This window comes from Equus quagga, chromosome 4, assembly GCF_021613505.1.
Source record: "Equus quagga isolate Etosha38 chromosome 4, UCLA_HA_Equagga_1.0, whole genome shotgun sequence".
NCBI lineage: Eukaryota > Metazoa > Chordata > Mammalia > Perissodactyla > Equidae > Equus > Equus quagga.
This window is the reverse complement of record NC_060270.1, coordinates 84,664,599-84,681,009: the sequence shown is the minus strand read 5'-3', so window position 1 is coordinate 84,681,009 and position 16,411 is coordinate 84,664,599. Positions and strand designations below refer to the sequence as shown.

General features: G+C 33.9%; 1 protein-coding gene across 1 annotated transcript in view; it reads left to right on the top strand.

Moving 5' to 3' along the window:
* Positions 1–16,411, top strand: part of LRP1B (LDL receptor related protein 1B) — a 1,825,183-nt gene that overhangs the window by 1,106,151 nt on the left and 702,621 nt on the right. The window contains exons 16-18 of the mRNA XM_046659286.1: positions 825–965; positions 5,315–5,440; positions 12,568–12,684. Of these exons, the coding sequence (XP_046515242.1) occupies positions 825–965; positions 5,315–5,440; positions 12,568–12,684 (384 nt within the window). The remainder of the gene's footprint in view (positions 1–824; positions 966–5,314; positions 5,441–12,567; positions 12,685–16,411) is intronic.

The following is a 16,411-nucleotide window of genomic DNA, read 5'->3' as shown; positions in this document are numbered from 1 at the left end:
AAATAAAGTTTAAAGCCATTAGAACTGGGATGGAAAGATTGGCTTTTGTTTCTTTTAGCAATAAACCAGCTTTTGATAATTCAACATCTTTTCCGGTCCATGAAACACAAATCATTTACTTTAACCGTTGCCACATATTCCCTTCTTTTTCTAGACTCTATCGAATCCACTCAAAGAGAACAGAAGAATAATAAACTTTCAATTTGTGAATAAATCCCTATTAGCTGAATTCCTGACATTTGATTAGAGAACGTGGACTCTATGGAGAAAAACACTGCATAGGATCTGGATATAGAATGAGATCACTTTAACTTAATACTTCCTTGAATACTGAACCAGACCTGAGTTTTTCTCCCACTTGCAGACCAGCAAAGTAAATATAGCCATCAATGCTGTGTGCCATTGCTTTGTCTCTTCACTTCAATTAATTTTTGGTATACTCATCTATAAAATGGAGATAGTAAAATTCTTTGCCATGCCTACCTCATAGGTTATTTTGATGAGCAGTTGAGATTATGAATGAAAATCCTTTAAAAAAATAAAAACTCAACGTAAACATAAGGTGGTATTATATAATTATTGTTGTTATTGTTTATTTTTTTGGTGACAGTTGTTTAAAATAAATCTTTAAAATTCTCAGTTGAATGAGTCTTGTCAGAAAAGCTTAAAGTTTTCTCATTTCCAGAGATGGTTGTCACTACAATGTTAAGATGTTTTCATATTTTCTATTGTCAGTACTTTGTTATTAAAACAAAATTTACATTGTAATGAACTGAATATAACTAGTATTGTTCCAATACCTTGGATTTTTTTCTTAACTCTAGTTAATCCTGGAGAAGTATTACCTCACATATGTAAAGCTGGAGAATTTCGCTGCAAAAACAGACACTGTATCCAAGCTCGGTGGAAATGTGATGGTGATGATGACTGTCTAGACGGAAGTGATGAAGATTCAGTAAATTGCTGTATGTTCTCCTTCAAGTCGTCCTAAATATTCTTGAGTCTCTGAGTGTGTGAACTAGCAATCAGTTTGTGAAAATCTAAAATTATCTTTGATGCAAATTGAACTCAGGTTTTTTTCTCTCAGTCATCCTTTTGTATAGAGATTAGACCTTAGATTGCCTCTTTTGCATAGTTTTAGGGCACTCATTTTCTCATCCTTCCCCGTCTTTAATAGTATCATTTTGATTGCTCCGGAAGTCCTCTCCTTTCCTATTTTGTGCTGTCAAAGCCACCACATCATTGTCAGAAGGTTGCTATAGGAGACCCCTTTGGATCTCTGAATTTAAAAATGTGGAAAATCAATTTAAACTCCCTCAAGGCAGAGTTACTTGTACAGAAGGTCACGATCCACTCCATTGCTCCTTGGCAGCAGAGCCTTGAAGAAGATCCAAGGAAACAGACATGGGTTTGGACCATGTTATTATCTAACTTCACAGGCTCAGTACATGGGAGAAAACACATATGGGGCACTCAGATAGAAATTAAAGGTTTGATTTTCTCCCCTTTGGCTTCTGTCTAGCTGTTTTTCATTTACTGAAATAGGAATAGTTTCACGTTTCTGGTAGGAATAAGGAATTGTCCCCATACATGGAAGGAAAACACTTTGAGAAGCATATTAAATAATGTTTTGAGAATGTATTTGGTTAGAGTCACTACCTGAATGATTTTGAGAGACATGGAGTATTTTTATATGAGGAGAGGTATGTGTTGGACATATGTGTTTTTGGTCGTTTGATTTGACCTAGATACATTATTGTAAAAAGAAAGTTATTTTTCTTTCAATTAATGACATTTTCCAGGTCAAAGTGGTTGAACTAATTGAGAGTTAATTGGCAGTCCTCCATTTTCCTTTCTTTTTTTTTAAAATCAAGAATATAAAAATAAAGTTTTGAAGATTCTTTGTTAAGAACAGATAAAATTGGTCTGGGCATCTCTAGCTATTAGTGCTGTCAGGTCGATTACAACTCCTACTAAACTTGTGTGCAGTAGAGGGGAACCCTGTCCAGTTTTTTCATGCCATCCTCTCACCTTCCAGTGCTATATCAGACAATGCTCTGCTGCTATTCATAGGGTTTTCATGGCCAGTATTTTCGGAAGTGGGCAACCAGGTCCTTCTTCCTAGTCTGTCTTAGACTGGAAGCTCCACTGAAACCTGTCCACCATCGGTGACCCTGCTGGTATTTGAAATACCAGTGGCATAACTTTCAGCATCGCAACAACACACAGCCATCACAGTCTGACAACCGACAGACGGGTGGTGTGGTTCTCTGATTAGGAAATGAACCTGGGCCACAGTGCCGATTCTTAACCACTAGGCCACCAGGGCTGGCTTTAGACATCTGTATCATGCAACTATCTGTGCTTTGGGACAAAACTCCAAGAATATGGACTTCAAAAAAATATTTTCAAATTGTGGCATAAATATATAATACATAAATTGTAATTAATATATAAATATAGCACTACTTTCTCTTAATTTCCAAATGTGAACTCTGACTTCAACATTATGTACTTCTTATTTTCAACCCCATACATTATACTGTAAAGTGTGAATCCACAAATAAAGTATTAAATAGTAAACTGATACAATTAGCCAAAAGCTTTGGAGTGAGAGGAGTATTTCATCTAAGAGTAAAGGGTGTTCATTTTCCCTAATTTTTTATACAAATGATGTGTTATTTATTGGCTAAATTAATTGCCTCATTCTTTTTGACTCACAATGTTTATTTATGGTTTTAGTTAGTGCTGCCTACATATCAACTTCCAGGGTAGTCACAGAGTGGCTGTGCAGAGCACAAATATTTCATCACGATGTTCATGCGTTAGTCTTTTAGGGCCATGCTTCTATCTGTGTGATTGTTCTTTTCACCAGCTCACAAAGAAATTCATTTCCTCTGTAAGCATAGCGGGCATGACATTTGTACTGTTAATTGCAGTGTTAAATTTCCTAATCAGTATGTTTTTCTTGATTATTTTCGTTACTTTCCATCCTATCACCCAAGCCTACATCAGGGGCTTTTCTTGGAGTCTTCTATTTCACTTATAGTCTATACTCACTTATATCAATAAGTCCTCTCTCTTTTACCTCCTAAATAATTAATTTTTCTTCTTTACTTCTTCTCAATCTTCACTGGCTAAATTAGGCTCCTATCCTAGATTAACTCCATAAGTGTCTTGTTATTATTCCTACCACTATTCATCCCTTAATGAAATCCCACTTTCCACACTACTTCCAGAGTGACATTTATATAATGAAATCTAATCTTATTATTTCTGTAACTGCAAAACCAACAAGTTAAAAATCTGAAATCTGTTGACTCGTATATAAGAGACTTCATCTTATGTCTTGTATTTACATTTTTATCCTTAAATGTCTATCATGTATCCACATATGCTCTTTGTCCTTATCAAGTTGAACTATAGGTTGATTTCTAAAAAGCATCCTTCTGTTTCTCTCCTCTGTTACATTGCACTGTCTTTTGTGAAATTGTATAATTTCACTCTATGAAATTCCCTATAGTTTACCATTACCTCCACAGGGAAGTCCTTTCAGAACACCAAAAAATTTCCTTCTCAATACAGCCTGGTTGGAGTAAAACATCTCCTTTATTATAGTAGTTGTCAAACTATATTGCAATTATATGCTTACTTATCTGATATATTTAATAGATGAATATCTTCAAGAGGAGACAGATTATATTGTAGCATCTTTGTAGTCTCAGAGTCTAGCACAGCACCTAGCACATGGATGAATGAATGGCTAAGTAAATGGGGCAAGGGAAAACTAAACATCTCTGGCCACCTTCCAGCAGTACGATGACGTTTCTGAACATTGCAGCGATTCTAACAGCGTTATATTCCAGAGGTCCCATGGTTAATATTCCAGCTCTATGTAATTCATTTCAGAGTATTATTTAGATTTTAAGTACTCATAGGCTTCAACCTTGAATTTTATCATTCTACTTTCTATCCTTTAGCTTCTCAACTCCATATCACAAGACTATGAATTGTATTTTGCTTTTCCTTTTTGAAATCTGATTTATATCACTGATAAAAATTGCAAAGGTCCTTCATCAAGCTTCACTAAAGTGCTAATACATAATCTTGGTACTTTAAAATATTGACCCTCTAATATATTGGATGACTTTTATTCTTGCTAAAGTCCCTGAAGTGAGAAGAAAATGTTAATCATGTTCAAATGCCAGAAAAAAAAAAAAAAAGCTTTTCCTCCTATTTTTTTTATGCACGAATAAAAACTTTCTAAAAAGTAATAAAAACACTTTATCACCAAAGCTAGTTTAAGGAAATAGTGTTTTGTAGAAACTGACTGGAAAGGCATACATTTGCTATGCAACAGCATGATAAAATGGCTATTTTTCATGTTCTAAGTAAAACTAATACCAAAATTTATTTTTATCACACAGAAGTGCAACTACTGGGCACAAGGAAAATTACTTCAAAAGCAATGTTGAAGTTGTGAAACAAATACTAAAGAGCATGCCAATTCAGTTAGGAATTTTGCCTCCAGAAAGCAGGAAAAATAATCACAGGAGGTTAACTTTAAGATAGTCTCCTGTGGTGCTTAGATATTGGAGGTTTAATCTTAGCTGTGCACAGCTTCCCATGTGAGGATTGGTCTTCTCCTCACTATATCTTGTGGTTGCATTTTTATTTGTTTGTACTAGGGGAGAAAATTCATGATGATCATTTTTATTACTAAAACTATGCAGGATCTCATATTTAGCATCAACTCCAGGTCACAAGTGATGCATTTTTCTTTTCCGTATTTTCCCTCCAGTCCCCAGAAACATTGTAGAAAACGTAGGAAAATTAAGCTTATTTAATATTACGAGAAATATTTGAGTGGATGTATGGTTTAAAAAGAAAACAAGTATTTCGGATATGTGATTAAATCATTTGTTACATACTTGTTAGGCTTCACATTAAAATTTGAGGTTAATTTTAAATGCTTTTGGTAAAAATTCTGAAATTGAGTCACCTATTGTGATAAGGAATGGGGAAACAAATTAGTGATATAGTTGATTTTAGTGAAGACATTAAAAGTGAATAGTTTCTTTTTATATAAGTTTTAATTACTTGATGTCCTCTATGAAAATGTTACATTTTAACAGAGCCTAGAATATTAATATTTTCTATAAGATATGAGACAGTGAATGACAGAAGTTATGGCATTTATTGTACTATATTATTATTACTGTAACTTTTCCATAACTATCTATAATAATCCTAATTTTATCCAATTTAAATCATTAAACTTACTTGTCCTCTCCCTCCATCCCCCCCATCCCAGTCAATCATAGTTGTCCTGATGATCAGTTTAAATGCAAGAATAATCGCTGTATCCCCAAGAGATGGCTTTGTGATGGAGCTAATGATTGTGGGAGCAATGAAGACGAATCCAATCAAACTTGCGCAGGTAAAGGTTTGTTTGGATATATATACACACACTTAAATCTCTTCCAAAGTTAGTTTTCATAAAAATGCAGGTCAATGCTTTGAAGTAAACTGAACTTTCCTAGTGCTGATGATCTGATTATTGCAGTAGTAAGTGAATTCAGTTTGAGGCCTGAAAAGCTAGAATACAAATTATCTTTTACTTAATCTTTGGGCATGACTCTGCTTTCCAAAGTAATTTGGCACTTTATCTATCCATATGGGTTGACTGTCAATTTACTACTTGGACAAGACTTGTCCCTGCTAAATCTTACTTGGCAGTGGAGGTTGAGGTTTGTTAGCATGCTGTGATGTAGGCCATCTCACAAGAAGAACTATTTTTTTTTTACCTTGAAAAAATAATTTATGTATTTTATTTAGTCTGCTGTAGAATACCTCTGTGAATAGTTTCCCGTTCCTGGCACATTATTTATGTGATGTAGCTTAGGTTTTTTTTTTCATGAAGTCCCAAGACACTAAGCCTATTTATATTTCCATATTATTTATCCCATTGTAATAAATCTTTGAATCCCCAGCCAGATTCCCACTGAATGGGAATATACAGCTTGTGGTACAGGTTACAACAGAGTGCCAGAAAGGTCATTATTAGTCAGATAAGTATTGAAAAATGATAGTGAGTAGCAATAGCCGGTGCTTCTCTGTAAATGATGAAGAAAATATAGTATATTTGATGACTTATATTGATATGATCAGTAAAAATAGATTTTTAATCATCACGTACAGCAACATCAAAACATATCAACCTCCTTGCTTTCTCTATTTGCCAAAATAAGCTTTACTAAATAAAAATTATTATAAACTATTAGTGAAAACTGTAGAGGCAGCATCTAGAGAAAAGACTGAGGTCAAGAAACCTGGTTTGTACTCTTGGTTTTGCTACTGGTTTTCTCTTGGAAAGACTTGTACCTCTCTGTACCTCATATATAAATTAACTAGAAATGTTTACAAAGAGCTTTTTACCATGTCCTAAGCAACAATGACAAGAACAAAGCAGTTACCATTCCATAATCTTAACCCTCATCTTATATTCAATTTTTTCTATAGTGACATATTTCCTGAGGCTCCATGAGTTGGTTATTCTCTTGTCCCTTGATTAAAAGCTTGATCCAATATTTTAGAGTAACTGATTTATTTTCAAGATATTTTGTGTGTCTTGTAAAGTTGTTTTACAAAAGACTTTCTAAGGGACATCTAGAGACCATCTGGTCCTAGGTCCCTGCCTTCAAGTTCATTCATTTCATAGATGAAGCATTGGAGAAGGGACTTGCCTTACTCACATCATTGGTAAGCGTTCAGGGGAAACTCAATCCATGAGTTCTGTCTCCAAGGCCATTGCTCTTTTTATCAAACTATGTTATCCTGAGGATTAGCTAGAATTTTAGGTCTGGTCAATTTAACTTTGCCCGGGTTGCCCTTACAATATGGCTATAATTTACAGTAAAGCATCTTTCTAAGCTAGTGCAATTATTATTCTTTTAAGGTTAAGGTTCAATTCAGTGACTATGCTTCATTACATCCTAAACAGATAGATCTGCTTTCACCTTAAAATAAAAGGTATTGCTGACTTAATTAATCACATCATGTCTGCTTCATTTCTATTATGTTTTTAAGATTTACTTGTTTCTATATGATTTTTACAGGGGTATTGAGGATAGACTAGCTACTTATAGCAGTAAAAACGGAAATGCTATGTATAAGAGCAGATAAAACAATATCAATCCTAATTAGTAAGATTTCTAAGACACTCCAGGCCTGTAGTCCTCTAGGAAATAGAACACAACTTACTTACACCTCAAGTGCCACTTTAAGTGATGTCAGCTGAGGTCTGTCACTCAGTACTAGGTCTTCTTGTTGATATATTTATGATAGCTATGTTTACTGCACACCTTAAGAAACTGAATAAAAAGAACAAAGAGAAAAATAAATATGCCTTTTAGTTTTGAAAACTAAGTGCTTCATGTTAGTTTTGAAAACTAGTGCTTAGTTTTGAAAACTAAGTGCTCACAACATGCTGTTGTGTTTTGATGTATTTCCATTTTGTCTTACCAAAATAAATAAATAAGTCACATAGCTCATCATCTTGGAAAGATATGGTAAATTCATTAGATTATGTCCTTGGCTGGATCATTTCTATGCATTTCTAGATATAGGCATATACATAGACATGTATCCTAGATAAAAGATTTCCCATCGGGGGATTATTTTGTAATTGATCCACTGTCCAGTAGCCTTTAGCATGGTGACTACTTTACATCTAAAAGAAAATCCTTTTCTACAAGAAATCAATTTCCTATTTGTTCTTTTGGGATTTCTCCTTCATAAAGCAACTAATTCAATAAATATTTATCATGGCATTGGAGATAGGATGAGGAAAAATACACAATACCTTTCCTTGAGAAGCTAAGAGTGAAGATGGAAAGACATGTAAACAGGCCATTCTAATGCAATATTCAAGGCGCCAAGTTGAACTACATGGGAGGATATAGGAAGAACAACTAATTTAGTTCTTAGCTATCTTGGAAGGATTCCTGAAGGAGGTGATGTCCAAGCTAAGCCTTAAGGAAAAAAAGCATAAGAAAAACACCTAAATAACAGTTCAATCCATTTAATTAGGAAAAATAAATAATCTGATAAAACCAAGCATTGGCAAAGTTGTGGAAAAAAAGGAACTGTCATACAATCTTGGTGGGTGTGTAAACTGATTTTCTACATTGGAAAGCAGTTTGGCCGAATCCAATCCATGTAAAGATGTGCATGCTTTGCACTTCGCAACTACATTTTTAGGTTTATACTCTAACACCTGCACACAAGGAGACCTGAATAAGAATTTCTTTTCCCTTATGCTGGTAATAGTGAAAATTTAGAAACAACTCAAATGCCCATTAATACGAGAATAGATATATTGTGCTATAATCACGTAATGGAATGCTATTCATAATTTAAATGAATAAACTAGAACTCAGATATCAATGGGAATGAATTTCAAAAACAATGTTAAAAAAATGAGTTGCAGAATATAAACAATTTAGTACCATTTATATGAAATATAAAAGTACAAAACAAGGGGCCAGCCCCATAGCATAGTGGTTAAGTTTGGCATGCTGCGCTTCAGCGGCCCAGGTTAATGGGTTCGGATCCTGGGTGCAGACCTACACTATTCATCAGCCATGCTGTGGCGGTGACTGACATATAAAGTGGAGAAAGATTGGGACAGATGTTAGCTCAGGGCTAATCCTCCTCAGCAAAAACAAAACAAAGCAAAAGCAAAAGAAAACAAAGCAATTCGATGTATGCTTCCTGATTTATAAATGTGTAAGAATAGGATTAAAAGTATGTCTGGAAATGAAAAACGAAAACAAATTAAGGATAGTTGTTACCTCTAGAAAGAGAAGGAAATGTGATTTGAAAATTGCATAAGGGACTTCAATTGTAACTATAATACCTTTCTTTCTTAAATAAAGCAAAAAATTCTGTAGTAAATACAGAAAAAAATATTGATTTGATATGGCTATATGATGGCAAACAGGTGTTGATATTATTCTCAATGCTTTTCTAGGTAATAGAAATACTTTACTAGAAAAAAAATGAATGATTAATTGGCATAGATTGTGGAAGATAAAATGAATTGAAAAGAAGAGAGAGGTTTGGAGAGTGCCTGGAAGAGGAAACTGCTATACATGGGGGACAGGAAAGGGCTGACAGTCAGGGGCTTGGTAGTTGTTCTCCCTCAAGAGAAAAAAATATTTTTATCTACTTATGAGGGAGATCCAGAGGCCAAAGATGAGAAGTAGTTAGATTTGAAATTCTTTTTTCTCATAGCAACATGATAATTCTTGGATTCAAGCCTAGGCAATTTCACACAGCATTTTCCCACAGCCCAGAACTCTGGTTAGATTCTGTAATGTTTATTCTTCTCGTATCCTCCACAAATTCTGACTAAATTCAAACTAGATAGATATAGTTGCATTAAGAAACCCAATGTATTAAAAAATTAGACTTTTTTTTTTACCAACATAAAGAGTGTATTTTGATATGACATAGACTTTGTTTAGAATAGAATGATTTGCTTGACGTATAGCGAAGGTAAAGTTTAGGAATAATGTGTTACACTCTGTGCTTCTCCTCCTCCTCCTTATTGTTCTGTGCCTTGTGGGATTTCACGCTGCTACATGGCTGCAGGAGAAGCATAATTAGTGATGGGTAGAAAAAATTCACATTGTGACAGTGAATTTCTGACTCACTGCTAGATAAATAATTCCACTGAGGAGGTGTAAATTTCCTCTTCATTAGAGCAGCGTTTGCTACAAAATTAGTCTTCTGGGGCAGCTCTGCTAATCTCACCTCCAAACTGCTTAGATCTGATGGAGACAAAACTGAAAAAGTAAAGGTTGTGTCTTCTTGATACAAATCCAGTGATTAGAAAGTGATAATTTAGTCAGTCTGATTATATCACGTAGACAGACAATCCTTGTAGATTTGTCTACATCTTTCTCATCTGAAATCAGTTAAATTTGCCTGGTAGCCTAAGCAGATCGTTTTATCCATAATTAGAACAGACAATGAATTCATATATTTTCAGGGCATACTATGCCTCAATAATAAGCCAGTAAATACTCTTTGGAGTGATAGGTCATAAAGTTTTTCGAGCTTCAGAGTTAATGAATTCTCACACCATCACAAATTCTCACACCATCACAATGTGAGATAGGTCATGCACAATGTGAGACAGGCTCTTAGGAGTTCTTTCCCATTCTCCTCTCTAATCACCAAGACTTTCCTAATGAAAGAAAACAATCTGAGGAAACTTGCTAGAATTAAACTTGAACAATTATGAGAGAGTACAGTGGCATAAGAATATCAAATAAAAGAAAACTGTATTGGAAAATTTGATTGATATATTCTTTTTGTGGGGTCAGTTAGAATTAACTAAAGATGAAGATATTTGATATCTTTTTCTTTAAAGCAAGAAAACAAGAAAGACTGAAGGAATGGAATAAGGAATGAGGGAAGAAAGGAGACATGTAGGACAGAAAGAAAATTGGAGAGAAAGAAAAGAAAAGAGGGAGGGAGAGAGGAAGAAAGGAAAGAACAAAAGGAAGGAGGGAGGGAGGAACAATTGCAAAGGAAACCCTCATTAAATTTCTCTTAAAACTTTTCAAAAGGTAAAAAGCATTTAGTGCAAGTAGTGAAACAATACAGAGACATGGAAGAAAAAACATTATTAATCTCCCTCACACCTCTATGCCCTGCCTTTACCAGCAACTAAACTAATGTCAACATCTTCATCCTTCTCTAGGCTAGTGCAAATATATACCTAATATTTCTAAGTAAACACAGTGTTATTAAAACTACCTAGGAACTTTGTTGATTTATAATTTGACAGAAAATCAGTAGAATTAGCCAAATGAGACAACATAAAAATATTTAATCCTACTTTAAATTTCAAGATTGAAAACTTCAGAAGCATATGTGTTTGTTGGGATACTTAAAATCTGTTCATTTAAAACAAATTATCAACTTACAAAATGGGAAAAATTTAATATTACATAAAATATTTTAGATTAGGGACCCTTATCCACATAAAGAAAGCGAAATACATGGTATAATAATTTTCCTGGTATTTCTAATTATAGACACTAGGAATAGACATGATATATCCAATCTAATATATCAAAGCAAACCACTAATTTTTTCATTTGTTTTTCTGAAGTAATCTTTAAGTATTCGCTAATAATGAATATACATCTTTACATTACAAGTACACTTTGCTTAAGATAACTACTATGTAACTTTTAAGCAATCATTTTAAATGATACCTGATTTATGGAAAGCCATTTTAGTGTGTTTGGATGATTTGGCTTTGAACCACTCTCTTTTATACCAACCATGGGTATCCAAGGTCACAGGGTGTTTTGATGAATCAGAAACACATCCTTATGATTCTCAAGGCCAGGAAACAAGAGGAAATCTACAAAGTAAGCAATGTTCTCTTATCATAGCCACAGAAACCCAGACCCTAATTGTTCCTCATCTAACCCAAATATTGATAGGTTTGAGTATCCTGTTCCCAAGATTTCCCACTCCTTTCTCTGATGCAATAAAGAGAAAGGATGGCTGAGATACTGATACTCATGAAGACAGATTAATACTCATGTAGACAGATTAAGCTCAGATGGACAAAAGAAACAACAAAAGAAAGTGAAACATTTTAAAATAACTAAGTATGCAACAACCTAAAGCCTGGGAAAAGAATTAGGGAAGCTATCTAGGCTTTCATGCTTTCAAAAGTTGACCTGGTTGTAATAGAAAAAGGCAATCAAAGTCCTTGTAGAAATAACCCCTTTACTAAATAATTTTCAACCACTGCCTTCGGGTAACAAAGAAAATAAGGTTCTTGTGTGTGTGCACTGAAACCCTTAAGAGAGGCCACGGCAAGTTCATTAATATACTTTGATTAAAAAGTTATACATTTTTATATAACTGTGCTGAAAAGTAAGTTAAAAAATCTATTTTAAGGCTAAATATATGTTTTAGAAAATACTTTCTGCCTTCTCACTCTGTACGTTGGATCATTTAGAGATGAAGAAATAAATTCTTTGAAAATGTTAGAGGAAAAGGACAATTTTGACCCCATGATTAGAAACTGGATGCTCTGAGATGCTCTCCAAATCCTTCCTCCTACATTACAGCAAACGTTTTCTTGGTTTACGGGCAAATGCTATGCAAAATTCTTTATTGTTAATTAAAAGTTGGATGAAATTTCATTCAACCATATATTCATAAGCATGTGCCAGGCAAAAATTTTTAAATAATGAATTCATAACTTCATTTATGGAAGTGTGTGAGGATTACTGAATATCTTGTCACTTAGCAGTCACTTTAATTGAAGGGCAAAGCATGTGAAATTTAGAGAAGATAAGCAAGTTGGCATTGTCAAAAATTAAATAAAAAATTACTTTTAAAATATTTTACCTAATAGAGCAATATAGTATCTTGTGTATAAAAGAGATATTGCATGATTTATTTTATCTTTAATGTTGTTCGAAAGACCTATAAATTTATTCTTTGTACATTAATTGATCATCACAGCCAGAACATGCCAGGTGGACCAGTTTTCTTGTGGAAACGGACGCTGCATTCCCAGAGCATGGCTGTGTGACAGGGAAGACGACTGTGGTGACCAGACAGATGAAATGGCATCTTGTGGTAAGTTGTGAGTGAAACATGCTGTTAGCAGCAACTGTGTCAGATACAAGATTCTATCACTATAATCTCTCTTAAAAGGCTATTTATTTATTTGTAAATACAAGTTGACAAGGCAGAAGATCTGCTACTTTTCATTACTGCCTTTTGGGCCTGAGTGTGTCCTTTCATGATAACTTCAAAATATATCCCATTCATGAGGCAGTAACCATATCCTCGGTTAAAATAAATGGATCCAAACATTGCAGAATTTATTAGAAAGTGATTATTATAAGGCTAACAGGACATTCTCCAATGTTCATTGTTAATCTTATGCCTATAATGATTAAATTTTTCAAACAGAGTAACTCATTGAGTAAGATTTGGAGTAAGTGAGAAGGACCTGTTTCTTGTTGACATGCATGTGTTATGTTCTTGGAGTAATAAACAATATGGGTGGAGATTACATAGTTGGTAAACCACTTGTTTCATTTCTATAGATATATGATTCTCAAGGGAAAAACTGTTGTTAGTTTAAGACATTTTGTTAATGGCAAAATTCCTGGTCACTTTCCATTATTCCTCCTACTTTTGAAAACTAGTAAAATTTATTGTTACATAAAGTTGCAAATTTAATTACTCTCATTTGTACCTGTATATCGATATAGTTTATTATCATTTATCTTGTTAATGTATAGTGAAACATAACAAGGGAGTGAACCAGATTTTCTAAGATGTGTGCTTTATTTCAGGCATGCCTTATGAATTTTTAAAATTATTATGGGGAAACATATTAGACATGCTTAGCACATTTATTAAAAATATTATGCAATTGAGTATATATTTTTAATAATTTAATTCCATGTTATAATAATTCTAACAGGTGGAAAATGTGGGGGTTTGTTTATCCCTCAATTTAAATGGCTCTATTTAGGCAATACATTCTCTGTTTACCTAACTCTTTCTTTTAAAAATTTTCTTATACTGAACTTTAAGTCCCTGTAGACATTTGAGTTTATAACCTCTAAATAAAGTTTAAAGTAAGTAGTACGATTTGACATTTAAAGAAGACAATAGCAGTGTTGAAGAAGAAAGCAATAGAGAATCACACAATAACAATTCATCATACATTTTACGTGCAGAATTTCCAAACCCTAGCCAATAAAGAGGGTTGAACAGTATATTCTCTCTCCTTTCCAATGTCCAGACTAATCATATGGTCCAAAAGATGGCTGGGTCTGCTTCTAGGTGGCTCTATTTTTGAGGAAAATTTGATTTCTTTTCTGTTCTCAGCATCTTCATCCAGAATGTACCAGAAAAATAACAAGCAACCCGAAAACGTTAAATACAGAGAAGCCCTGGAATGAGAGTCCCAATTCAGATAAGAAATGTCATGAAAACAATATAGAGTAGGAAAATAATAATGAGCTCCTTAGAAAACTTCAAGTAGGTCTTTGATCTATCTTGTTTTTGGTAATAGGTCTGGAATAAGACCTTTATTTTAATGATAATTTATTTGACTCAAAAGGAGGAAAAAAATCCTAAAATTTCAATAATAATTGAAATAATCATACCAGTAAACGTACATCCTTTTCATTAGGTGTGGAAAAGAGGGATTAGAGGGGGTCCAGACACATATTTTCTTATTGAATCTTTACAACAAATATATGAGAAACATATTACCATCCACATTTTACAGAAAAGGGAATCAAAATTTAGAGACATTTAGTAATTTGCTTGAGATCGCAAGGCTAAAAAATAGCAGAACCGGGGTATGAATCCAGGTATGATTGAACCTAAAACTCAGCCATTTCAAGTTGATTTTGTTTGGGAGCCATGGATAGGGTACAAATAGGGAGTAGTTACTGCCATTATACATATCCTTGAATATCTTATTTAAATGCACATAACATCTATAAGGAATTTTATTAATTGGCATGTTGGTAAATCTTTTAACATCTCCTGGTGGGGAGGATCCTTGATCTAGTGTTTGCCTATTATTGTGATGTAAATACTTTGACCACGGCCAATATCAAGTTGTCAACATGACTGTCTGAATGTGGACTGGGAAAGGATATGCATACCAATATGCAATATTTTCACATTACAGATACACAATTTACATAGTAGATGTAAATAACTTCAAAAGCAAAATAATTAGGAAATTATGAACCTTGAGTATTTATTCCCCTTGTTTTCAACATTATTTATTTAATCATAAATTTATATAATTTTTTTTCCATAATGACTGTGTGTTTAACAACTGACAGAAAAACTGAGTCCTTGAAAATTTGAAAATCGGCACTTGCAAGCTGGTGCAGATGCCTATGGTACATCACTGGATATAAAGACATTGTGAAATTTAGTTGTCAGATATAGTTCAGTTCTGAATGATAGCCCAATCTTAAAAAGTGATAATAAACCACATGTGTTAGTCTCAGTGCTGTTTCCCTTTTACAATATGAGAAACTTGTGTCTCTCCAAACATGGTCTTCTCTTTAGTAACATACATTTATCTTTCAGATTGTCATTTTAAATCAAAATCTATGGAGTAGAGAAGCTGATAATGAAGCTCGGTAGGCACAATCTCACTCTTCAAGTTGTAGGAGAGAATGGCATAGATTTCTTTCATAACAGAAATTATCTCTGCACTGAATGCAATATGACAAAATATTATAAATTGCTTAATTCACTGTATTTTTTTTTTAAAAAGCAGTCAATTTACTTGGCAATAATCTAGAAATGAATATAGGTTTAACTAATTCCCAGTTTTATTAAGCATCATTATAAAATTTGGACAGATCATATTTCATTTTTCCCATTGGAACTAGCCAAGTTCCCATAGGTTTAATCCTACTAGGAGACTGCAATTACTTTTTTTTTTTACACTTCAGCTCCACGAGCAGCCTCTGTTATGTTTAATAACTACTGTTTTACACTGAAAATAATATTAAAATTTGGATTTGAAAATATGCGAAACCCATGATTAGAAACGCTTCTGGTAGTAATTAGTAGCTGAAGGTACTGCACTGAGGGTCAAATTTTCAGTAGAATTCACTAGCACCTGTTTACAAACCTGATTCATTTTACTTGCATTTCCCTTTACAACAAGTTAATTGCTCATTTTAGGTTGAGACTATATGTGGGCAAACACTCAGACAATTGGGAAGGCCCTTGAGAATTCTCCCTTAATCTTTAAGCCATCTTTGAACTTTTTTAGTTGTCTTCATGTGTAGAAAGGAGACTGTGTAAATTGGTGCTGCAAATAAGAGAGGATATGCTAAAATTGTGAAGCCTGTGTTAGAAGTGAACTGTGTGTCAAGGAACTAAATGGTCAATCTCATGACAAAGATATGATTTAGCATTGGTTCTCAACTTTAGCTGTCAATAAAAGAATCACCTGAGGAGCTTTAAAATCACCTGCCCACGCCTCAGCTCAGACTAATTAAATAATCTCTGAGTGTGGGACCCAAGATTTAGTGTTTTTAATGTTTTCCAAGTGGTATGAATGTGCACTCAAGTCTGAGAACTGTACTTAAGGCAGTGGTTCTCAAACTTAAACAAGTATCAGAATCTCCTGGAGGGCTTGTTAAAAACAGAATGCTGGGACCCATTCCCAGAGTCTCGGATCCTGTAGATCTTTGATGGGATCCAAGAATTTACATTTCGAACAAATTCCCAAGTTGATGCTCATGCTACCAGTCCAGGGACCACACTTTAGGATCCACTGATTTAAGGGAACACCTTTCAT